Here is a 25,271-nt window from a genome sequence, read left to right as displayed (position 1 = left end):
GTGATGTCAAAATCATGAGAGTGCTGGTTGTCCTTAAGCATCTAGCGGCCTCTCGACAGTATTCACAGGTAGTATAGAAAGCCCCCAAAATAGAAATAGCATTAATATGTACTGATAGAACATTATACGACATTATGTAAAGCAAGCAATCGATCTCAACCCAGAACACCGTCATATCAGCACCAGACCCAAGCATCATAACCATCATAGCCCATTACCACAAATCATAAACCCTCATAGGCATACCTCTCTTCCTCAACGGAAGAGCAGTACTGTTCCTCGTAACATTCTGAATAGTACATCCCTCCGTCTTGTACGCCTTGTCATACTGCCCCGTCAAAACAGTAGCCAACCACTGAATAGCCGTAGCAGCATTAAGCACAAAGTTCTGCGAGTGCGTACCAACAGTATTTCGTTGATACAAGATATTAGCCCCTACACCACAGTATCGCTCAATGAGCTTATCTGTGTTGGCAATAGGGCTGATCTCATCATGTACACCCTGGTACGCAAAGATGGGCCATTGGGGAACACCGTGGTAGCCCATTATACCATCGCGGTTGACGATGCGCTGAACGCGAGGATCGCGGAATAATTTCTCGCCGTCCTTGAAAAAGTCAAATATATCGACTCCCGCAAATGCAGCGCCTGCTTCAGCGAGGGTGTAGTTCTCGGCAGCTAGGAAGGCAGTCTTGTTGTTTTCTCCGGACGTCTTCAATTGCGAGAGAACGTACTTTTGCACGTCAGGATACTGGCTCGTCAATCCGAGGATGGAACTTGGAGCAAGACCAGCAGCGTCTTTGCCGGAAATAGCATCCAAGACAGCAGTAACATTAGGTGTCAAGCCACCAAGCGCAGCACCAACGACTGTGTCTTGAAGGTCAGGCGCATATTGCACAGCAAGTTCAGAAGCCCATTCACTAGCCAACGCGCCACCAGAGTATCCCCACAGGGCGACGCGAGGGTTTGTTGTGTTCAGACCTAGACCGAGAGAGACAACAGCGCGGATTGAGTCGAGTGTAGCGTGGCCCGAGATGACACCTGCTGTGAACGACGCAAGAGGACCTTCGTAGTCAGGAACGCTGAGAAACACGCCAAGACCTAGAGCAGCGTTGAAAAGCTCGAGACTGCTGACGCCATCGGCGGAGTACACTGCGTAACTGGGGCTAGCATCCACATCCGCTGAATCATAGGGAACTTGGTATGAGAGCAAAGCGCTCTGGTTGAACAGGGTCGCAGCAGTGGTGTTGGCCCCAAGCTTAGGCACAAAGAGCGTTGTGACGGCCCATGTTGGCTTGTACTGGCTGTCTGTAGTGCGGTACAGAATATTATACGTCGCAGAGCTGTTTCCAGTGATGCGAGTCAGGTTTCCCGGTGCAGGACGTAGACGAAGAACAGTGCCGGGCTCTTTATTCTCATAGCCTTCTGGAGCTGTGTACCATGGATCCTCGCTGGGTGGGAGAGGTTCAGAAGAAACAGCTCGTTTGTAAATATGGCCTTGAGCAGCAGCAGCCAGGCCTAGCCAAAGACTCAAAAGAGCGAGGACACGATGAAGAGCCATTGTGAAGTATGATGTAATTGACCGCCAGTCTAACCCTTGGGCAACGGCGAAGTACTGTCTTTTTAACTCAATTCCACATCACATTACGTATGACGCCGAGCCGAGGCTTCCGTCAGCCGCGCCCAGAAAACATGGTTCAAAAAGGCTTGGAAGATGCCATTTCGATAGTTCACAGCCTAGTTTGGCAGTCATGACGATGAGTGTTTGGTGGCTGGACGAATTAGCTTGTCCGACGTGACCAATTAGAGGAGCTAAAGTCCGCAAGATTGGTCCGGTTTTCCGTTGGAGTTGCGGGGTTGAGGCAAGGGTAGGTACAGACTCCGACGGAGGGAAGGGTTTATTTTTGTTTCCGAGGATGACGTTGGATGGGAGATGTGCCTTGTGATGTTTTAGCGGAGAAATACTTACTGGGCTGTTGCTGGGCAGTGTTTTTGTCTTGGTGATATTGAGATGGTGATGGAGATGGGTGAAGCCACTGTTGAGAGGCATGGCCCAAACAGGCGACGGTGTTAGGCCAAGGCTGGAAAGTTGAACCTTGAAGTGGCATACACCATTTAACAAAGTTCATCGGCTTCCTCTCCAGTAATGGCGTCGCCCGTTACGCGTGCGTGCGTTTTGTGCGTTGGCATCGTTAGCTCCATCGTCAATTGCGGGGTTTCAATCCAACGATTCAGCTGCCCGATTTGTGAATTGGCAGAAAGTACATGTGCAAATGTAGATGAGGGACTGACCCAAAGCTTCGGAAACTTTCATCTTACAGTAAAAGGTTGTAGAGTAACCAGTAAATCCCACTCTGATCTGTAGAGTTTAATTGACCTCAATGGCACTGTATCATTGATGACGCAATGGACCTAGTAACCTTGTGCGCCAATGAAAGTTTGGGTGCAGATAATGGGCTGTTAGGTGCGTTAGTCCTATAGCTAACTCCCGCGTTTTCGGCATCTTTTCTTGTCAAGAGGTTAGCGTTAATGACTGTCTTATTCTGTCGTCTGATTGGCCTACCCGGTAGTTTATGCAGAATTTCTTACTCAAGCTATCTCGATGCAGACCTCATGCCTATACTTCCTACTTTATAATTTGCGACATGTTGTGCTTTGAACATAAGCCTGTCCTAACTTAGATAAAGAGGCACAATTTCCATTCATCTGTAGAAAGCGCATGATAGCTTGACTTTTTCACACACCTACCTGTCGATATCAAGTCATTGAAAGTTGTAAAAAGTGGTTCGTGACACTGGATGGGAAGTGGAACTGGTTGGAAGTTCTCCATAACATCTCTATTCTAAGCTCATAAATATTCTCAAAGTGCATTCCACAAATTTCTTACGACCTAGAAGTCCCGCCGCATCTCATAAGGTTTCTACTCAGTCTTCCAGCAGGGGTTGTTGATGGCCTCTGCAATGATTTGCCTCAGAGGCTTCCAGCCATCCTGACCAGCCCACTTCTTCAAGAGAGCAACGGACTCAGACTGGTCAGTCGAGAGCTTGAGGTAGAACGTCTCAGGGTAATCAGGAATAAACTTTCTCTGCGGTCGAAGCTCCCGCAGAATGGGCAAGAAATCGTTCCAGTGAGCTTTGTGGCCCCACGTCTGGAGGCGCGCATCCTTGACGTCGGGATCCAGGAGGGCAGCGACGTGGATGAGGGCGACATCTTGGACATCGACAAAGAATGCTTGGTAGTTAAGTGTTAGTGTGTTGTGAGGGAGGGGTTTGGGTTGATGAATGGAACCTACCGGTTTGGAACGTGTCAATCATCTCCCTCTTCTCGGTGAAGAGAGAATAGATCCAGTTCCCATATGAAGTTGCATGTCTCTCGTGAAGCGGCTCGCCCAAGATACCTGAAGGGCTGACGACATTGGTCACAAACTGGGGCTTGTTCTCGTCGACGTATTTCCATAGTGCTTGTTCTGCAGCGACCTTACTAGCAGCATAGACTAGCATTGCACGCGAGGGCTCATAAGGCGGAGGAGCCCAGGCCTCTTTGACAGCAAATTCGTTCCACGAATTGCGGTCGACGACACCGTCTTGGTCAGCCGTAGGGAAGACTGCTGCGACGATGGAGCTAGTGAAGACAAAGCGGGTGACAGATGACTCTTTGGATGCACTTTCGAGGACAGAGGTTACTCCCGCGACAGTCTGGGGAACGACATTGTTGGGGTTGGGATCAAAGTCAAGGACACTTGCGATGTGAGCAACGGCCGAGACACCCTTTACTGCCTCGTCAAAAGCTCCAGCAGCAGATAGATCAGGAACAGTGACGAGCTCATAGGAGCCACTGTCGACATAAGACTTGAAGTGATCATCAATGAGCCATCGGGCTTTGGCTTGGTCACGAACTGTGCCTCGGACCTTGTAGCCTCGCTGGAGAAGCTGACGGGTAACGTGGCTGGCGACAAAGCCTGTAGCACCTGTGACGAGGACCCAGGAGCCGGTGGGAATGGCAGTTGGAGGTGAAGACATGGTGATAGACTGGTTTATGAAAGATGAGAAGGTTATGTGAGTTGTGAGTTTGAGAGGGACGAGTTCAAGTGGCGCATCGATATACATATATATAAGCTTGCAAGAGCTGAGAAGGGACAGGACATGTCACCATGCCATTCAGCTCTCATGAGAGAGCTTACAAACCAGCTGATGCTTGATAATGAGGGAAACATGCTCACCGAAACCAAAAGAATAGAAATGATCTTGTGAATGGCCTGAACTGATATGTGTTGTTGGTCATATTCTCGGTGCCGGCATTCTCTACCTGAATAGGAAGTCATAAGGCTTGGCAAAGTGGACACTAACAACCGTTAGGACCACTGATACGAAATTGCAGAGAAGACTACATGTCGCAGCAAGACTGTCTGTTGTAATTATATGTATTTTCAACATAAGCTGACGCAAAGACTTGATTCATGCGTTCTACGGTGCCTTACCAGCAGTGGCTGGAGTAAGCAATACCCTTTGGTAACTGTAGCTCTGGACCTTCCCGCATTTCGAGAAATCTAAAATACATGCGCTTCAGCAGTCCCGTCCCATCAAGACACTGAGAACCCCCCGCAGCTTCTATCATCGCAAACACACCCTGAATATGCTGTCTCGCAACAGTAGCCTCACCAAAGTTAACCTGCTCATCTATTAGACGAAACCTCTTCACATAGCACAAAACTTACCTCATCCAAAGCCATAGCACAAGCTTTTGCAATAGTCAACTCACTAACAGTCGGTGAAGCACCACTAACAGCATGGCGCAGTGCCTTGAGGCCGTTGTATTTGTACTGTAATGCGACCTGAGTCAAACCAGACTTGGGATTGCTGATGAGGATGTGACGGCATGCGCCAAGGAAAATTATGGAGCATAGAAGATCGCTGTCTGTAATGGCGAGACCGACCCAATCGCGCATTACTTTTGCTTCATGGTCTTTCATCTGGTTAAAGAGACGGCATGTCTTGACGTTATGTGGAACGACGACACGGACATCTGCAGAGTAAGTATTGTTAGTGGTGGGCATGAACGAAGGGACGAACATACAATGGTCGAGAAGAAAGTTCTCATGAGACAAGAGTTGTTTCGGAAGGGCGTCAAATGGATCACGGCCATAGCCAAGGAGCTTGTTCAAAGAAGTTCTCTCCGCATTTCTGGACATGTCTTCCTGGTGTTTCTGCATTCGTAGTCTTCTCTCCTTGGCATGTCTTTGCCGAACCGCATGGGAGCGAGTTAAGCTCCGGACATGAGAGGGGACAGGCTCTGTTGGGTTAGAGATGGTGACGAATTGGAAGTTACGCGGCATTTTGGTTCTAATTCTCAGTACAGTCCGGGAGATGAGAAGTTGGGTCGACGGAATGTTTGATCACTGGAGGCGGAGTGTATGTTTCGTTAGTTACTAAGCACCATGGAATGCCAAGACTTACAACTTCTTGCTTAGGTTAGTGTGAGTTTCGGCCTACACATCTGAGCTATTTTTGGCTAGCGTAGGGTAACCATCTGAACGCACGCGCTGAAACCTTGAGAAGCGTGGTCAAACTCTGCATAGAGGATGACGATGTAATACCCATATCGCACAGGCACTTCTCATTCCGGAAATTACGGAGTGTATTACAGGACTTCGTTGATAACCCCGAGTCACGTTGTTTAAGATTCACAGCATGTATTATTATTTCTGTTCTGTGCCAACCATCAATAGTCTCTTGGATCTTACATAAACTACATGATTCCTGGGACAGATTGTCTATATCGTACAGTATTCTACAATGAGATATTGTTCTTTGCCACTGCTCCATCGATCCACCAATGCTCAACGTTCTCAGACTCCATACCGAAACTCACGGAACTTCTTCTGGTAGTAATATGTCGCAAGTCCGCCCGCAGCACCAAGAAGAAGCGGTACGGGAGCTCGGCCACCAGTCTTGATGATTCTAGGCACAGCTGAGCCGGTCAAGAGGACACTGTTGGCGAGAGCAAGCTCAGATCCGTAGTCCTTGTTGGTTTTGAGAAGGTAGCCTGCATCTTGTCAGCATTAGACACCTCGTAAGCAAGAGGAGCACTTACCAGCATATGCGTATGAGACACCGAGACCAAGACCAGCGACGAGAGAAGGCGTAGAGCGAGTGCGGATGTAGCCAGCTGTACCGCCAGCGGCAACTGCAGATGAAGGATGGTCAATTGGGGTACAGATCACATGGTGAGGTCGTGGGGTGACTTACGAAGACCGGCGAGAGTGAATGAAGGGTGCTCAGCCATTTTTGCGACGTCAATGGCGATCAATGATACACTGGAAACAAGCTTTTGGGTTGATGAGGCTTGTCGGCATCAGCGGCATTTGGTGGGCTGATCTTCGAGACTGGCTGACAAATGGACACGATAAGCCCGGAAAAATGCGGTTCCGAATGTTATCTGGCGAACGCGGTCGCGTATCGATAATGGGTTATCACGACATCGTGATTCTCTGAATGATGAAATAAAAGGCACCTCCTAAATATCCTTACATCAACAGTATTTTAGTGAGATACATCATTCGCGATGCTCTCTTAATGCGTTTCGCACCCAATCCAGACCCGCAGCCAACCCTTCCCCGGTCAAGGCACTCGTGGGCTGAACGCGCTGTAAATCACGCGTTAGCATCAGCTTTAAAGTGCGATGCAAGGCTGGTACTAACGCATTTCGATGATTTGTCAAGATATTGTTGTATATCGAGATATTCAGCCAATTCCGCGGCGCTCATGGCTTTCTGTCTCATGTCAGTTCCCAAGATGACACATGTCAGGATGCTTCTCTCACTGGATCATCCTGCTTATTAGCAAGCACCAAAAATGGCTGCTGTCCAAGCATTTCTTCCTTGAACAATCCGACCAATTCCACTTTTACTTCCTGTAGAGCCTCCCTGTCTGTGCTGTCAATAACAAACACGACGCCTCGGAGCCTGGACATGAAACTTCTCCAACATGGCCTCCAGTGAGGGTTTCCAGCGTAGTCGAAGAGTTTGAACTGTTGGTTTCCCTGGAACACAGGAGTGATCTCGACAGCTATTGATGTCAGTATGATGACTCCCACTCGTAGGAAAGGGAGACTCGCTTTCGACAGATGGCATCGCTGGCTCTTGGTTCCCGCTTAGTTTGTGCACAATCGTCGTTTTGCCCGCTGAGCGAAGACCAATGAACCCAATTGCAATTGGCTCTGGAGCCCATAGCTGAGAGACTGTAGCGCCCATGACAAGTTTTGTCACTGAGAAATGATGGTTCGTAATATACGTAAGGATTCGTTGTCAGAAACATATCACAAAGCTGTGTTCGCTCAGTACTGAAGGGCCAGGTTGTCTTTTGAAGAAGATATCACCAGGCATCAGCAGGCCCGCAAGTAAGCGGGAATCTAACTGCTCAGCCACTGTAACCACTTACTTCGTAGAGGAAGATGAGTATTACAGTGGGTCAATGTCATTGCAATATTCGGGGGTTGCTCTACGGGAATTTATTGAGTTTGTGTCCATTCAATCCTTGTAAAAATTGTCATCACAAAGAGTAATGAACAACTTGTCGTTAGCACTGTTTGATTCGCGTTCGTAAAAGCCGCCCTCTGCAGAAACCAAAGACAACTATGTAGTGACACTAACTCGAAATGTTTTCACCGATCCCACTGGGAGAAAGAAAGAGGCGTGTAGAATGATACCACTTACAAAGGTTTGTGTCAGGGAACAACTGTATTTATTTGTGATTTACTCCTTGCCGGTATGGTATTAGCCGTATAGTAACAGGATAACAAATGCTGGACCAAGCAATCCCGCCTCATCTCACAGGTACATCCAAGCTTGGAGTTAGGGCACAGCACATGTAAGCCTCCAACCTCATCCATTACGCCCTTGGCAAGTCGTATTCTGTTCGCCTGAAGCCTCCTCCTATCCAGCGGACAGCGCTGGCGTGTTCTATGATGCTTCTGTATGCACTCCAGACAGAAAAGGTGTCCGCAGGGCGTCATTATTGGAGTTACAAAAATGCCAATGCATATGGGACAGACGAGCCGATCCTTGATCTCACCCGCGTATTCAAGGCTGTCAAAGTCCACGAGGTTGTTTACATCTTGTTGTGTTATACAGTGGCGCTTGGCTTCACGAGACACAAGACATTTTACAGGCCACGCGACAGCAACTGGGTGAGCTGAACTTGTCAGCTATGGGACGACGGCGATTTGCTTTTGTGGTTTCTTACAAGTTGGTTCCCAGTGAACGGTTGTGTCGTCGCCGCCGCGGAACATATCGTGGATCAAAAGGTTGGTGTTTTGCTGACGGCCTTGCTGTTGCTGTTCAGGCATGTCCTAGCTGTGAACGCGCCCAAATGGGGACGTAACAATAGGCATTCGAAAATGCCATGTGATGTGATGGATATGTCAGGAATAAGAAAATGGGGAAAAAAATTAGTTTTGGGTCATTTTAGATGCTCGAGGGATAGAGGCTGGGCAGGGTCACATGTGCCATTCCATGCTAGGAAATGATAATCAGGATTACATGGGGATTTGGCAGGTACCGGATCGACCCGGGGCTACATCATTATGAGCGATGAATTACCACCCATCAGTCATATAATGTCTTTTCAGACACTAGTTTTAGGTTTATATTCTTGGACATCGGCCAACTTCCAAGTTTTATACCACTCTTAATTCGGCCTAGCATGGAAGCAGATACTGCCCGGCTGTGAAAGAATGACAGTGCTGGCCGTCCCTCCTGAGCAGCCGCTTTGTATGTTACTCGACTTTTGTTTACTGTGCTCACGGAGCTAGGTACCATCCGACCTAGTCAAGCTAGTGTAAGGGTGCGCACTATCCGTATGTTGGCGCTTAATTCCCGTAGTACGTCTAAAAAGCTTAACTCTGAGAACCTGTTGGTCCAATGGGCGGAATTAACAGAAATGGAGTACAGAGTAATTACATAAATATCCGCAGAGAAAATTTCATTGGCTGTCCTATGAGAGAGAGCTACGGGGGAGAAGGTGCCAAGCCAAACGTGTCTTAGGGTCAGGGCTTGGGCCTGTAATATCCGTTGTCCTCCTTAGGGCGTTATCTCCGAGACGGGCGTAAACTGTACTCACCTGTTCGGATGAGTATTCCATTTTCAGAATTAAATGATTCTTTTTACTCACATACAGCACCTCCGTCTGCCTCCCCTTGTGGTATAAGAAGACACGAGCCTCACCAGCGTCCGCCAGCTATACTGACCGAAATACAATACCCATGCCGACCTGCACAGGATTATCCCCGCTGCCCCTGCCAGTCTTCTTGACACGATTTTCTGAACCCCGTTTCGATACCCCTAGAGGGGCGTGAGCGTGGGGTTTCAATCCAGGCTGACACTGTGCTGAGTGCACATCGCACCAGCCATGAGAACCCGGATTAAATAGATCACCCAAGCCCAAACCAGCCATTGTGGAGCGGTACATCTATGTATTACATTTGTACTGTACGGAGTATCCTCTCCCCATGAAGGTGACATCATAGAGGACGAGTTGGGTTTGTGGAGGTGCTGGACCCTGCTGATACCCCGAAATCCATAAGAAACAGCTCGATCCCAAGATCTTCCATGCTTCATCAAGATCGCCATACCACAACGCCATGTGCTATTCACTCACATCATCCTATCTTATTCCCTGTCCCGCTTCACCGGGTCAGCCGGTACAGGTGAGAGCTCGATCTCAACGCCGTCGCTGTCAGCAACAACGTCCCTCCCGCATAGAAGTCGGCTCATCATCAAGATCACCCGTAACAAGATCAAAACACAAACAGGCACATCTACAAGTAAGTGACACTTACCAAAACTATATACGTTTACTTACAGAACCAGCATGGCGTCCAATCATCTGAATGCGTTGGCCATCCGCTCGGCGATGTCAATGTCTTCCAAACATCGGCTATAGCGTCTACATTATCCAACGAGACAGAATCTTCTCATAGTACATGCCACGCCGATGCACCATGCCATCTACATGACGATCAAGAAACACTGCATCGTTCGCAATACACAAGCACACAACAGGGGACTATCAGCAAGTGTCAAGATCTAGGAGTCTCACACAAGAGGAGCAGACGGAAGAGTTACCAGTCAAGACAATGTCACCAACACCGACAGGACATGTGGCACTGTCAGGAGAATGCCCTGCCGGCCAAAATGTCTTGCACATCCTGCCATACTGACACGACGCCACAATGGCGCGAGGGCCCGTCAGGACCTCAAACGCTGTGCAATTTCTGTGGCCTAATATACGCGAAACGACAACAGAAATACCACGCCGGATCGTCAAGTCACTGCTTTAGCTCCGACTAGAGCACGAATGTCCACAAGAGATTCGCTGTAAGAAATGCAGTGGTGTGATTGCGAGCTCTTGGGGACTGTGTTATGTATCTACTTTTACGATTATATGTCTGTTTAAGCAAGGGAGCAAAAGAAAAGGAAAGGAAAGGAGTTCCGGGTCTCTTTAGGCATATGAGTTATCAAAAGGCAACAATAGCAATACATGTAATACACGAATAATTACTATAGCTTCTCAGTAACATGCCTCGGAATTAGGCACAAGATGATAAAAACTTCAAAATCTTGTGAATATGGAGACTTGGACAGTGCGACAAACAGACAGCGAGGTCTCCATATTTCTCAAGGGTCTAGGGGTCCAAAAGGGTTCTAGGGTCCATGCGTCTCAGGGTCTCACGAAAGACACTAACAAGGGAATATGATCCACCTGGACCAACCAGACAAGCGATAGCAACGGAGAGGGCTCCGGAACCTTGGCTTTACTCCAGGGGGGCCTCGTCTCCTTTGAATCTATGAGCTCTGGATGACGAAATGGCTTTTTGTGGTTTGCTTCGCTGTGCTGCATTATGACCCCCCAACAAATAGGGTAAGGGGAAGAAAACCAGGTTTTTCTGTGCCCTGAACTTTGACTGTAGCGCGAGCCGGAGGGTAGCTCCGGGTGCGGAACAGGCCACATTTACCTGTGACATAGCGTGCGTTGTCCCTGAACGGAGACTAACTTGAACAAGCAGTTTTTTTTTCTCTTTTGATTTAGGCAGCTGGATGGGCCGTGGTATTTGTGGCGAATTCCTGTAGTGACTGAGAAGAATTGCCACCATGGTCGGATGGGATTTCGACGGAAAGACCATAGACGGACGCGCTCGGGAAACGCGGGAGAGTCTCTTCGCTCAGCTCAACGTCTTTTGGTGTCCCCGGGGCCAACGTTCTAGACCGTCGAAAGACCCTACTACGGCCCAGACCCAGGCTTGCTGCTTATCCTTTCCGGCATAGTGCATCTTCATGCATGGCCAATAATCTCTTGCAATCCTCCCTTAGCTTCCGTCGTGGTGACGACACATCCAATGATAACAGAGAAGCTTTCCGATTGACTGTTGCTTAATTCTGCCCTTGGGTCTTTTCTTTCGCGCCTTTGCATCCCCTCAGTTCGACAACGAGTTTGATGCCTAAGGTCAATCCAACAGGACATGTCGGGCGCCAGGGACACTCTTATGTCGGAAGACAGGCGTGAGAATGAGACTTCTCGGTACGTCTTTTTTATCGCAGCTTGTTTATGTACACGTTGTTGCGGTACTTACCATGGCTTCACAGGTACGATGAGTTGCTGCGCACAACATGTAGGCCCCTCAGCCAGATCAGCGCTGCGGGGCCTGAAAAGTCGCCGGATTCTGTCCTCACGGGTCTCGCACAGTTGGCAACTTGTCAGACGAAAACAGAGCGCTCGCTTGTATCGCTATTTGACAAGACCAGGCAGTACATAGTCGCGGAAGCAACACCTTCCACGTCACTCATAAACAGCCCATCGTTGGACAACAGCGACGATGAACTCTTGCTCTGCGGGACGTATATCCCCCGCACCGATGGGGTCTGCCACTACACCCTACGCGCTACCGAGGAGGCATTGGATACTCCTACATCGCAAGAGCTGCCGGTCATCGCCGTCCAGGATCTGGCCACAGACCCGAGGTTCGCAGCCAGCCCATACTGCCGTCCTGGCAGCATCGCCAGGTTCTACGCCGCCGTGCCTATACGGTCTCCTCGGGGCATCAACATTGGAGTCTTGTGCGTTATGAACTCTACGCCTGGTGGGGTCTGGGAAGAGAAACACTCAAATGTCCTCCGAGGGCTGTCGCAAACAATCATGGATCACCTCGAGGGCAATCGAATCAAGCATTCCTTAAAGCGCAGCACGGCGATGAGCCTTGGGCTTCAGAGGTTCACTGAGAGGGGTTTGACTCCACGCAAGGGTTCACTTCAAGATTTGCATCCCGGTGCAGAGCATCAAGCAAGTGGAGACCAAACGCAATACAATGATGGGCATGCACCGTTGGAGATTCTTAACTACCAAAGCCAGGAACACACGCCATCATATCCATTTTTCATAGCAGCAACTGTTATTAAAGAGGCTCTCCACACAGATTACTGCGCCTTTTTCAGAGGAGATTCTCGGGATCTCCCTCTAGTCCAGTCACCCGAAACAGAAACTCAGTACGACTTCTCCCTCGATGGGTCAGGCCCAAGTCCACGTGTTTATAGCAGTGCGAGTATAAACGAAACCCCCACTGCCAAATTCCAACCGCCTTGCCAATTACTCGGATCCTCCAACGGCCTCGGTTCAAACTCCACTCAAGACGTGAACAACATTTCACAAGCGCTTCTTTCTCACATGCTTCGACGATACCCTGAAGGTTACATATTTGACTTTGATTCACAAGCTCAGCGATCATTCACCCATAATACGAAACACTTTGGCTCAGATTGTAGCCAACCAGAGCAGCAGCCATCACAACAGAATGCTTCTCCCAGAAACGACCATGAAAGCTTTGAGAAGCAGGAACTACAGGAAGCTTTCAACGGAGCCCGATATGTAGCTTTCATCCCTATATGGGACCCCCTGAAAGGCTTGCTTTCCATCGGCGGGTTTGCATGGTCAAGGGCACCTCGGCGTGAGTCCGACAGAGACGGAGAACTGCCGTTCTTCAGGGCCCTCGGAATACTGGCGGCATCAGAGGCCTTCCAGATAGAAACCCTGGCGGCCGACAAGGCCAAGTCAGACGTTCTAGGTTCGATATCTCACGAACTACGCTCGCCGCTCCACGGAATTACGCTAGGCCTCGAACTGCTCAATGACTCTGGGTTGGTTGCAGCGCAGCAGAACATCGCTCACCTGATTGGGACATGCTGTCGTACTATGCTTGACACCACAGAGCATTTACTGGATTTCACCAAGGTGAATCAGTCGATAGGATCAGATACCACGAACGATGACAGCTTAGAAAGATCCAAGCTGGGCAATGTCCCCCGGAACAGGGAGCAAACCGTGAACAAAACGGTCCGCCTGGACCAGATCGCCGAAGATGTAGTGGAGAGTGTTTATGCTGGCCACAGCTATCAGCACGCATCGATCGCTCACATATTCAGTCCCTCCAAGAGCAGAACAAGCACCGACGTTGGAGTGATGCGGCGAATGGACTCCATAGAAGCCGCTGAAGCAAAAGCCATCGACCAGAGGAACCAACCTCAAGACGGTGTGGTTACCATCTTTTTACTCTACGACCCGACGCTCTCTTGGAGCTTCCAAACGCGGGCCGGTGCGATCCGTCGGATTATCATGAACCTCCTCGGGAACTCACTAAAGTACACCTCTCAAGGCTTCATCAAGGTCTCGATGGCACAATCTCAGCCACAAGGTGCTATGAGCGGCGAACGTATGATCGAACTGGTAGTTGAAGATACAGGCCGGGGAATCAGCGAGGACTTTCTTCGGAACAACATCTTCAAGCCCTTCTCTCAAGAGGACCAATTATCTACCGGGACGGGCCTAGGGCTCAGTTTTGTCCAAAGGATCACATATCAACTTGGCGGCACGATATCCATCAACAGTCAAGTTGACGTTGGCACCAAAGTCACGGTGTCGATACCCATGCTCCAAGGCACAAGCTCTCCAGCATCCGAGTTCGCGGTCTATCAACAGAGCCCATGCCACGGTCTACGCGCCAGACTGGCCGCCCTACCTCAAAGCCTCGGAGCTACACATCATGGGTCTATGACCTCCAGAGCTTTGATGAACGAGCTGTGCTTCGAGCATCTAGGTATGGTACCAGACGCGCTGTCAGAGGTGGAACGGCTAGCTCCCGATGTCGTTATCGTGCAGGATAATGCAGCGAGCAACCTTTCAGAACTAGCACAATCATGGCCCGATGCACCAGTGCTGGTGGTGTGCAACAACGCACTTGTCGTTCAACGATATGAGTCAGCACAGGTATCAACTGGACGCACGAGATTATGCGACTATGTTGCCCAACCGTGAGTCATCTTGATTTGTAAAATGCTCAATTTCGCTAACTGGATCTAAGCCTCACTCCGAACAAGCTAGAAAGGGCTGTCTCCAGAGCCATCACCTTCTGGGCCGAGATAGAAGACAATCCACATACCCCAGGAACAATACCACTACCAACGCCCTCAGACATGGTATCATGTAGCCAACCACCAACCCCTGCCGTAGAGAGCCCCCTGGGCGGCCTCGTCCCAGCGCAAGACTACTTCCAGACCCCACAGTTCCTCCTAGTAGAAGATAACCCCATAAACCTCAAGATGCTAACTCACTCTATGAGGAAACTCCAAAAGCCATACCGCACCGCAGTAAACGGGCAGGAAGCGGTGAATGCGTACAAAGAGACGCCGGGGCAGTTCAAGTACGTACTTATGGATATATCGATGCCAGTGATGGACGGCTTAGAGGCTACGCGTCATATACGAGCGTTTGAGCTATACAATGGAATCGCTGCCTCCAAGATCATAGCTATAACGGGGCTTGGATCTGAGAGTACGCGGGAGGAAGCAACAAGAAGCGGTGTTGACATCTTTATTACAAAACCTGTCAAGTTGCGTGAGCTGGAAGTAGTTATTAATAGTTGAGGAGGAGATTTGCTACACAAGTGACATTTTCCAGGAATTTGCCTAGGCTAACCCGACAGAATAGGAGGGGAACACCAAGATATGTCTGACTTGTGTTACCAGCGACCTCGGCGACCTTCAAAGACTCAACATTGAGCATATAAAACTCAGATGGATGATGCAGTCATGAAATACAAGTATCGTTGAAATATGACAAGACTTGCACTTTGTAATGAAGCTCTAGCCGTGCTGCAGGTCTAAGTCAAATCTGCCTATAAAGCCTCGCATGCATGACACATATGTTATTGCGTCTTGAAGCGTGCCACTGGCGGGTAGATACCAAGTTACGAGGACCAAGATAAAGCATAAACAATTTAATGGATAAAGGTTGACTTGCCACGGAATACCAACCCTTCAGTGCTGAAGTCGTGTTGGGCAGCCGCAGAGTTGATACTCAATGCGGGAGGCCGACCAACACAACGTGAACAACCAATAGGCGCCGCTGGTACAAAACAAACCGTGTCCGAGAGAAAAAGCCTTCCATGGATACTCTTTGTTGAAGGGGGCTGGTGGGAAACACCATCGTTTGCCATGCCACTCTAGATAACCCTGTTTTATTTAGGGAGTCTCTCAGGGCAGCATTTTGTCGTGCAAACGGCCGGTGATAAGTTGTAGGCGGCGCTTTGCATTTTCTTGATGTTACAGCTGTTTGCCAGTGACAAGTGACCGCCATTTTCGTTGGCACTGGCACACCTGCGAGCGGCAGTGCGTGATGTTTACTTTTCGTCATTCATGCAAGCTGCTGCACCCCTCTCTTTTCCTCGCCATCTCCTCTCTCTGGTATCTCCCCTCTCATCTCTTCCTTCCAAGATTCTCGTTCTTTCCTTCTCATCCCAGCCTCGCTGACACACTCGACACAACCAGCATCAGGTAAGTTGAGCGGCCAAGCTTCGACTCCCAGGCGACACCAACGCTAACCAACTCACGACCCAGAAACAGCCAGCGATTGACCCATCATGCCAGGCAAGAGAGGAAAGAAGCCGCCCCGCTCGTGGTCCATGTTCCCCGATCTCCACGACCAAGTCGCCGACAAACTAGAGGAAAACCAGCTCGACTACACCTTCTTCGAAAAGGACGAGGATCTCGGCGCCATCCGTACCTACGACACCAATATCATCGGGCGGTTCGTATGCCACAACAATAATTGTGACTCTCGCGGCTGGAAGAGCATGGTCGTTGCCATCACGATCCGCGAGTACTCCCGTAACCGCTACAATGTCCGTGTGTACCACCAGCGATGCATCGAATGCAACCACCTGAGCAAGCCGAAGCTCAAAGAAGAGACCTACGTCGACAGAGTCACATACCGCATCAAGAAGTGGAACGGAGTTGAGGTCGAGATACCCAAGTACTCCGACAAGTCCAAGGCGCCTCACGAGGAAGATCACTGCGAGGGATGCAAGAACGGACACTGCAAGAGAGGAAATCAGAAAAACGAGGGCAACATGTATTTCTCTTGAGCTGGCGGTGACTTGGCGGTAGACGTTGGGTTTGCACAAGCAAGACATCTAGGATATGGCATGTCCGACATTGCCTGTAGCTAAGATCAAGTTTGCCAACTTCAATTGATCGGACCAACTCTTGAATCATTTACGATTCCCAGTGACATCGCATGAGGCGCACTTTAAGCGTAGACCAAGAACAATTGAAGGGCTGTTGGCGACACAGAAAAATGTTCCATCCACGTTGTGAGTGGGGATTCCATTGTCTGTAGCAGTTCACTCGACTTCACCAGCATAACTTTACAACGAAACAAGTATAGGGAAGGCCATATCATTTCAATTCAGATTTTACAGTCGCATCAGTCTTTTCACAAATGAGCCCCGGCCAGTCTCCCCTCCCAATTTGCCCAGCCCTGACTTCGACCCCGCAACCAACCCAGCAGCCCAGATCATCAGTCAACCACGACATGTTCTCTACAGCCAACAGAGCCAGAAAAATAAAGGCACAGTAGGCGGTGGAAAGGGCAAAAAAACATACAACAGCGGGGATTCGCTGGTCGTCACCGACCCAACTACTAATCCGCCCCTTGCAGGCTTGACTATGGGAGAGCGGACGGGATCCCGTATTCTACTGCAGGTATGGTCGTATGTGACAGAATGTGCTGCCGTTGGGACTCAAGAGCACGGACAAATAGTCCTCTGTAGCCCTCCTAGGAGACAAGTAAATCACCAATCACAGAGAACCATGGCAACATGATATACCTGTACCCCATCCCCAAGGTCCTTACAATACTCAGCATCCTGTCTTCCTGGGTGTTCTTCATAGAAATGTTCCTGATCACGGCACCACGTTTCTCCTTCACATCATTCTTATACTAACAGTCCTCATCCTGCGCCTTGATATCATACGTACCATGGCGAGACCGTATATCTCGCGGAGCGTCGGTTGAATAGGTAGCAATGGGGACATCGGCGGGATCTCAAACCTCGGGGGTACTGGTATAAAGAGCTTTGTTCTCTTGTTTGCCTGTCTTTTGCCTTCTTACTCTCCGACCTATATTGTTGCATCACTTGGAACATTCACCTCTGTCAAGAACCTATCCCCTTCGAGCGACTTCACAACACAGGACAAGTGTAGCTATGTCCTGTGCGAGTTTATTAACATAAATATCTTTATGCAATAGAGAGACTGTCCTCGCGATAGGAATTCGCTAAATTAAGCACTTGTCCAGTGAAACAAGGCAAATCACTATCAGACCACGGCTACACGCTTCCCTGCAAAGCTAATCTTTCTTGGCCGCCTTCGCCGCCTCCTCTTGCTTCTTTGCCACACAAGCCTCACAGTCCTCTGTTACAACTTCGAGAGAAGGATATCGCAAGGGACATGTTTCGGGACTTCCTTTGCTCTCTCCACATCCTTCCACTTCATGCTTAGTCTTTGGGGTGCTGCTGCAACCGCAGACATAGGTAATGTCCCTGATCTTGCACATGGTTGTGTTTTGTTATCTTTCTCGTGGTTTTTTGGGTTGGGTGGTTGGTACTTGGTTGTTGGTAGCACTCGTGCTTGAGGAGTTGTTATTTCAGTCGGGAGAGAGGGTTTATGTACTGCGATTTATTTCTCCTGCTCAGTCACTAGTTCAATGACAGTCCCACAGGCTTGCGGTGGTATGCTGTTAAGGTGCGGCTTTTGCATTGATTGTCGTCGAGTGTTGACTGTTCGTGATACTTAGTGACCGAAGCATCACTCGCTGTACTTAGCCCATTGCTCCGACTCACGCAGACCCATAACATTATATCAAACCTGTGAGTCTCAGAATTACAGCACCCGTTGCGTAGTAAGGCTCTACTCATCTGACCTACGGACCTCATGGATTAGGTGTGCTTAGCGACGGGTTGTCCTTTGTAGAGGAGCTTGCACGCTTGGTGCTTCATAGGTCACGTTGATTGCGAAAGATTTAGTCACATAGATCTTACAGGCTGTGAGAAATGAAGGGTTTTCATTATACCTTATGGTTCTTTGTTATTTAAAGGTATCTCTTTATGAACAGTAAGACTTCTAGCACTTAGTAACCTCTACCCCCTTACTTATAGCAGTATACTTTTCTCACTAAGTCCTTAATATCTCTCTTATGACGGTTAGGTTTCCAAACAGCTAAACTAGTTTATACTAGGTTTATATTTGCAGATAATATAAGGCATAATACTAAGTAATATAAAGTATTATATCTCTTAATAACTAAGTAATATATATTAGGCTTATTAATATAAAGATACTTTATTAATAGCGAATAAGCTAAGTTCTATAAAAGTGCTAATAAATATAATTTATATATTAAAGTAATTATATAAGAAATAATAAGTCTTAGGGATAAATTATTCTTAATATATAATATTTCTAGTATAAAGTATTTTAATATTTATTATTTTAATATAATAAAGGTATTAATTAGTTAATATAAGTTAAGTAGGTTTTTTATAGCTAATACCTTATATAAAGTTTTTATAAGGTATATATAATATAACTACTAGGGTTATAATATAATTTCTTCTTTCTATTAGGTCTTATCCTTAAGACTTATTATCCTAGCTATTAAAATCCTTTTTTTAGTTAATCTTAATTTAATCTTTTTATTATTATATTATATAATATTTATGTTACGACCCCAGCGGTTACGTCACGTGTACCCCACAATTTCACTCCTTTCAAGAACCAATCACGATGCAACCATGCAGGGACGACCAGCGTAGGGACGCCGTCGTCCCATGGAACGAAGCGTCCCAAGGACGACAGCGTCCGCACATATCGTCGTCCTCACATCACACACAGTAGTATATAGAACACATTCATTTGCACTTTCATAGAACTTAGCTCACCAGCTATCAATAAAGCATCTTTACATCAATAAGCCTAACACGCATTACTTGATCATTAAGAAACGTGACACTTCGCATCGCTCAGCATCACGCCCTACGTTATCTGCAAACATAAACCTAGTACGGACTAGTTTACCTGTTTGGAAACCCAACCGTCACACGTTGATAGCTCTTGTTCAGACCGTACCGCGTAACGCTGAGCAATATCCACGCAATGGCACCTGCTACTCCAAACCGCCCTTCAACCGCAGGACGTGCCCAGCACGTTACTCCCCCTGAGGAACCACGACCCCTCGCAGAGGAACTGCAGGAGGTCCCAATGGAAACGGACGAAGAGGACGAGATACAGAGTCCTCCTATTCATCCGAATTCCCATGAGGACGAAGTCAAGAAGCTCAAGAAAAGACTTCGTGACCTGGGAAAACAGCATGACACCCTCCTGGACAACGCCAAAAACAACGCCAAGATCGCGCAAAACAGGATCGAGGCCTTGGAGAAGAAGGTGGCCGACCTCGCCGAGATTGCAGAGTCACTCGGAAAAACAGCTGAGAACAGTCAGAAGCTGTACAAGGAACATATCGAACACACCGCAGCTCTTACTGCTACCGGAAAAGACCCTGGAGAGATCCTTAGACCCCGTCAGCCTGACTCGTTCAACGGCGACGCCGATAAATTACAAGGATTCCTCACCAGCCTTCGGAGTTACCAAATGTACTACCCGATTCAGTTCACCACCGAGGAACTGAGGGTTCGACACGGGATGGGATTCCTCAAGGACAAGGCGTTACGAATGATGGAGCCTATCATCCGCGACTATGTCAATAATCCACCCCACGAACGGAAGCAAATGACCAAATATGTCTATGAGAAATACGAACACTTCGAATCCGAACTCAGGAATGCTTTCGGAATCATGGACGAAAAACGAATGGCGGAAATGAAGATCCGGCAACTCAAACAAAGAGGATCAGCTGCAGACTACCTAGCTGAATACCGCTACCAGGCAGCCAAGTTAAACTGGGGCGAAGAGGCCCATATGGCACAGGTATACTTGGGACTCAAGTCCGAAGTAAAGGATGCCATGGTGAACATTAGGCCCAAGCCCAAGGATTTAAACGAACTTGCCAGCATCGCTGTAGAAATCGACAACCAGCAGTATGAACGACGTAAAGAAAAACAGGCTGAGAAACACGGAGGATCATACAACCCCCGGTGGAACACCAAACAGCAAAATGCCAATCAAGGACGCAAGAGACACGTCGACACTCAACACGGAACTGAGCCTGGACCCATGGTCCTCGGGGCCACACAGCGAGACAACAACAGAAGACCCCGCGACATGTCCAAAATCAGGTGTTACAATTGCAACAGGATGGGACATATGGCCAGCAAATGCCCGGAACCTAAGAAACCTAGAGACCCTAATCGAGGTAAGCAAACACTAGGAGCAACTAACGAACAGGACCCTCAGATGGCCATCAAGACCCAGACACTGGGAATGACACGAAGTCTGTACGACATGGCGGAAACCACCGCCCTGTATGAAGACTACACGCCAGCAAAAGAATGGAACCCGCACCCGGACAGCTCAATCAGAGAGCCCCGGGATATATTTCCCACTTACGAGGAAGCAAACAAAGAGAAACCAGAACCACGAACTAGGGAAATCCAAAATCAACTCCAGAGAGAAAGGCATGCACAAAGGATGCGAGACGAAGAAGCATACCGCAAAAGGATGGCAGAATACAACGAAAGGAGAAAACAGAAACTTCGCGACGATCCTGAATACAGAGAACGAACAAACGCCCGACACAGAAAATACAAGCAAGACAAGAAGAATAGCACACAAGATGCACCCACCGAAACCCTAGGCATGATGAGAGAACAAAGACTCTCAAAACAAGGAACAAAGGAATACCTAGAGGGTCTACAAGGGAAGGACGCTACCCCTAACAAGGGCAAGCAACCCGAAGTACTCAAACAAGTGGATGATATCCCAGTTAGAGTCACCCTACAAGACACCGAGCAGGCATTCCAAAAGGCACGAGAGGCAGGAGCAAAGATCCGCACCTACCACCATCGACAATCCCGCCACATGGGACACAGAGGAGGAGTAGCACGAGAAACCGCACGATACCTCCGCAAACAAGATGAACGCCTGGAACAGAAATGGCAACAACCCTACGAACAACTGTTCGACGAAACAGGCAGCAGGATGTGGACCTCACCCGAAGACAGGTACACCCAGGAAGCCAGAGAACATGGCGAAACAAACAAACTCGCACCCCTGAACATACGCGCCTACCACATGGACACTGCTACAAACCCACTCCACAGGGAACCAAAGTTCAACGTCAAGGACGATGTAAGAACATTTCCAACGCATTCAGAACATGAGGAACTATCGTGGCTCTCATGCAAATATCATTGGTGTAAGGAACATAGACAAAACAAGGAAGACAACGACTGCTTTCCTGTGACGATTCCTGGCACACCGAACGACAAGCCCTACCTAGCAACTGAAACAGAAGGATACCTAGTACACCTATGGTACGAAAATCTCGGAGTAGTGGAATTACGGTTCCATATGCCGTACTATCGCGAGATCCAAAAGAACAAGAACCTCTGCGAAGGAATCAAGCAAATGACGCTGGAAATCACAGAAGTTGAAAAAGAACTCGAAGCCTTGACCTTGAAAGAATGTGCGAAACAAGGAAGCACCTTCAAATCCATCGACTTCGGCGAAGGATTCGATCAGGCTTCAATCGACGACACCAGTTCGGAGGACACGATGCCAGACAGCGAACTCGAAGCCATAGAGGAATTCTTCAAAAAACCTCACGACACCAGAGGGAAGCCAACAGACGAACAAAAGAAAGCATGGCGACGATGGTGCAGATATGAGTTAGAACTCATGAAAGAACGACAAGAACTAAGCGAGGTGGATCACATCGAAGGATGTACGGATCCGGAAAAATGTCACCAACTATACCTCGAAAACATCGGAGCGTTACATGACAGACAGATGACGGAATCCGAAAAATATGAAGCACGTCTAAAGACATCTGAAAAACAATACGAAGAATTGGAAATACGCTTTCAACAGCGACTATTCGACGACGAATTCAGCAACGATTGCACCGACGGCGAAGAATGCGCAGACAGCGACTGCGAACAAACTCACAAGGACGCCTCGGGAAAAGAGATACGCTTCCTGTAACAACAGAGCCACAGGAAAGCGCCAGACAAGGACGGACAAGACCCGTACCTACAAGTGCTCTGGGAGCCACACAAGACAACAAACCCGATCGCCTAGTGCTACGAGCTCAGATCAAGGGAAGATGGCTAAACGCATGGATCGATAGTGGAGCAAAGAAGAACTTCATCGACCCAAGAATAGTCACAAAGCTAGGATTACCATGGAAGAAGAAGCGACTGTCATACCGACTTGTGAATGCGGAAGGACAGTACTTTGATTACAACAACGGTATTGTGGATCAAGAGATTGATCACCTCAAGGTCCGTATCGGAGGAAAGAATCAAGGGATAAGCTTCGACATCATACCTTTGGGAGAGAATATGGACATTCTACTTGGTATGAACTGGCTTAGACGACAAAACCCGCACATCGACTGGAGGACCGGCCAGATCACTTTCCCCAGTGACCCCGACAGCGATAGTAAAACGATCACGATGAGCAAGAAGAGATCTCAATCCACGACTAAAGGAGAAAGCGTGGACCGGCATGGAACAAAGATTCCACCACCTCCAAAAGGAGTACGACACAAGCACAAGAAAGGCCAAAGAAATAAAACAGAAATCCTAGGCATTCTCCAACAACAAGATCCAAGAAAGGACGAACCACCAACGACAAGCCAGGACCGACTAAAAAACATTCCGAAAGAATACCGGATATACGACAAACTGTTCAGAGAAGAATTAGAAACAGGAGTCCCCGAACACAGCCAATGGGACCACGAAATCAATCTCACAGACGACAACTTACCATTTCAGAAGTTGTATTCGCTCAACGAAAAAGAGCTACGAGTACAGAAGGAATACATCGACGAGATGCTAGCAAAAGGCTATATCAGGGAATCTAGTTCACCCTCAGCATCATCCATGTTCTTTGTACCAAAAAAAAACGGAAAGGATAGACCCGTCATCGACTACCGACCGGTCAACGCGAAAACCATCAAAGATCGAACCCCGCTTCCGCTCATCACGGAACTCAAGGATCGGTTACAAGGCAAAAAGATCTTCACAGCTCTAGACCTTAAAGGCGCGTACAACCTCATCCGTATCAAGGAAGGAGACGAATGGAAGACGGCGTTCAGAACCAGATTCGGACTGTTCGAATACCTGGTAATGCCTTTCGGTCTCACCAACGCACCCGCAACGTTTCAGCGGATGATCAACAGCGTACTTCGACAATACCTCGACATCTTTGTAGTCTGTTACCTGGACGACATCCTAATCTTCTCGGACAACGAAAAAGAACACAAGGAACACGTCCACAAGGTCTTGAAAACACTACAAGACGCCAAGCTATTGGTCGAACCAGAGAAAAGTCACTTTCACGTTACGAAGGTAGACTTCCTGGGACACACCATCACACCCGGAGAAATCCGAATGGAAAAGAAGAAGATATCCGCGGTAGCAGAATGGAAAGTACCCAACAACGTCAAAGAAACGCAAGCCTTCTTAGGCTTTGCCAACTACTATAGACGATTCATTAAGGACTTCAGCAAGATCGCGAACCCCTTAACAGAACTTACGAAGAAGGATAAGCCCTTCACCTGGAACGACAAGGCACAAGAAGCCTTCGACGGGCTCAAACAATCAATCCTCAGCGAACCCGTACTAGCGATGTTCGATCCCGACAAGGAAATCGAACTAGAGACGGATTCATCGGATTTCGCACTAGGAGGGCAAATCGGTCAACGAGACGACACAGGAAAATTGCACCCTATTGCCTTCTATTCACACAAGTTGCACGGAGCAGAACTTAACTATCCAATCTACGACAAGGAGTTCTTAGCAATTGTCAACTGTTTCAAGGAGTTCAGACATTACTTAATGGGAAGTAGACATCAGGTCAAGGTTTACACCGACCATCAAAATATTTCGTACTTCGCCACGACACACGAACTCAACCGACGACAATTACGCTACGCAGAGTACCTATGCGAATTTGATTTTGTAATCATCCACCGCAAGGGATCCGAAAATGGAAGAGCAGACGCAATCAGTCGACGACCAGATTACGACACTGGCACTACCAAAGCAAGAGAACAAGTGCTAGAAAAGAACGAAAAGGGAGAATACCGATTCACCCAACAAATGCAAACATTGGGATGGATACAAGCAGCAGACACCAAAGAAATTCCAGGAGATCCACAAGAGTTTATCCAAGAATTCCACGCACATCCACTACATGGACACCCAGGGGTCACCAAGACCCTGAAACGGCTATTACAGCAAGGATATCGCACGACACGAAAGGTAGTAGAAGAGGTTGTCAAACAATGCGATGTCTGTGCTAGAACGAAAGCACGACGACACAAACCCTACGGAGAACTACAACCAATCGAAGTTGCAGAACGACCATGGAGTTCAATCACTATGGACTTCATAACTAAATTACCGTTATCTGAAGACCCCTCAACCGGAATCTTTTACGACAGTATCATGGTTATCGTGGACAGACTCACGAAATTCTCAATCTACTTACCCTACAGAGAGGCAACGGACGCAGAAGTCATGGCCTACATTTTCTACGACAGGGTAGTAAGAGAACGAGGATTACCCAAGGAAATCCTATCGGATAGAGGACCGACATTTGCCTCTAAATTTTGGCAATCGCTTATGGCACTCATGGGAGTCAAACACCGGCTCACAACGGCTTTCAGACCACAGGCAGACGGACAGACAGAACGAATGAACCAAGT

General features: G+C 48.3%; 8 protein-coding genes across 8 annotated transcripts; 3 read left to right on the top strand and 5 right to left on the bottom strand.

Annotated features, from left to right (window-relative positions):
* Positions 1-83: 83 nt before the first annotated feature.
* FOBCDRAFT_234116 (secretory lipase-domain-containing protein) lies at positions 84-1,725 on the bottom strand. The gene has a single exon (XM_031193329.3). The coding sequence runs from the start codon at positions 1,559-1,561 to the stop codon at positions 215-217; it is 1,347 nt and encodes a 448-aa protein (XP_031029950.2). The 5' UTR covers positions 1,562-1,725; the 3' UTR covers positions 84-214.
* A 1,195-nt stretch (positions 1,726-2,920) lies between these two features.
* On the bottom strand, positions 2,921-5,344 carry FOBCDRAFT_254389 (uncharacterized protein; the record flags this gene model as incomplete). The annotated part of the gene is made up of 6 exons (XM_031193328.3): positions 5,074-5,344; positions 4,715-5,022; positions 4,347-4,383; positions 4,181-4,305; positions 3,293-4,028; positions 2,921-3,231 (listed from the first exon to the last, which is right to left on the bottom strand). Exons 1-6 carry the CDS (start codon positions 5,330-5,332, stop codon positions 2,921-2,923), a joined length of 1,776 nt encoding a protein of 591 aa, XP_031029949.3. The 5' UTR covers positions 5,333-5,344.
* Positions 5,345-5,672: 328 nt separating this feature from the next.
* FOBCDRAFT_234112 (transmembrane proteins 14C-domain-containing protein) lies at positions 5,673-6,405 on the bottom strand. Its single transcript, XM_059609957.1, has 3 exons — positions 6,246-6,405; positions 6,091-6,183; positions 5,673-6,042 (listed from the first exon to the last, which is right to left on the bottom strand). The coding sequence occupies exons 1-3, from the start codon at positions 6,280-6,282 to the stop codon at positions 5,846-5,848; spliced, it is 327 nt and encodes a 108-aa protein (XP_059468153.1). The 5' UTR covers positions 6,283-6,405; the 3' UTR covers positions 5,673-5,845.
* A 57-nt stretch (positions 6,406-6,462) lies between these two features.
* FOBCDRAFT_171439 (ADP-ribosylation factor 1-like protein) lies at positions 6,463-7,364 on the bottom strand. The gene is made up of 4 exons (XM_059608471.1): positions 7,114-7,364; positions 6,820-7,064; positions 6,698-6,769; positions 6,463-6,642 (listed from the first exon to the last, which is right to left on the bottom strand). Exons 1-4 carry the CDS (start codon positions 7,247-7,249, stop codon positions 6,553-6,555), a joined length of 543 nt encoding a protein of 180 aa, XP_059468152.1. The 5' UTR covers positions 7,250-7,364; the 3' UTR covers positions 6,463-6,552.
* Positions 7,365-7,536: 172 nt separating this feature from the next.
* Positions 7,537-8,480, bottom strand: FOBCDRAFT_234109 (uncharacterized protein). The gene is made up of 3 exons (XM_059609956.1): positions 8,241-8,480; positions 7,712-8,189; positions 7,537-7,564 (listed from the first exon to the last, which is right to left on the bottom strand). The coding sequence occupies exons 1-2, from the start codon at positions 8,341-8,343 to the stop codon at positions 7,723-7,725; spliced, it is 570 nt and encodes a 189-aa protein (XP_059468151.1). The 5' UTR covers positions 8,344-8,480; the 3' UTR covers positions 7,537-7,564; positions 7,712-7,722.
* A 690-nt stretch (positions 8,481-9,170) lies between these two features.
* Positions 9,171-10,605, top strand: FOBCDRAFT_234107 (uncharacterized protein). The gene is made up of 2 exons (XM_059609955.1): positions 9,171-9,819; positions 9,866-10,605. Exons 1-2 carry the CDS (start codon positions 9,637-9,639, stop codon positions 10,343-10,345), a joined length of 663 nt encoding a protein of 220 aa, XP_059468150.1. The 5' UTR covers positions 9,171-9,636; the 3' UTR covers positions 10,346-10,605.
* A 794-nt stretch (positions 10,606-11,399) lies between these two features.
* FOBCDRAFT_171434 (uncharacterized protein) lies at positions 11,400-15,372 on the top strand. Its single transcript, XM_054707778.2, has 3 exons — positions 11,400-11,573; positions 11,639-14,353; positions 14,404-15,372. Exons 1-3 carry the CDS (start codon positions 11,515-11,517, stop codon positions 14,963-14,965), a joined length of 3,336 nt encoding a protein of 1,111 aa, XP_054563753.1. The 5' UTR covers positions 11,400-11,514; the 3' UTR covers positions 14,966-15,372.
* Positions 15,373-15,513: 141 nt separating this feature from the next.
* Positions 15,514-16,575, top strand: FOBCDRAFT_192951 (zinc-binding domain-containing protein). The gene is made up of 2 exons (XM_031193321.3): positions 15,514-15,874; positions 15,944-16,575. The coding sequence occupies exon 2, from the start codon at positions 15,961-15,963 to the stop codon at positions 16,462-16,464; it is 504 nt and encodes a 167-aa protein (XP_031029942.2). The 5' UTR covers positions 15,514-15,874; positions 15,944-15,960; the 3' UTR covers positions 16,465-16,575.
* The last annotated feature ends 8,696 nt before the right edge of the window (positions 16,576-25,271 follow it).

Source organism: Fusarium oxysporum, chromosome XII (genome assembly GCF_013085055.1).
Source record: "Fusarium oxysporum Fo47 chromosome XII, complete sequence".
NCBI classification, from domain to species: domain Eukaryota; kingdom Fungi; phylum Ascomycota; class Sordariomycetes; order Hypocreales; family Nectriaceae; genus Fusarium; species Fusarium oxysporum.
The sequence above is the reverse complement of the archived record's forward strand: the minus strand, read 5'-3'. Positions and strand labels throughout refer to the sequence as shown.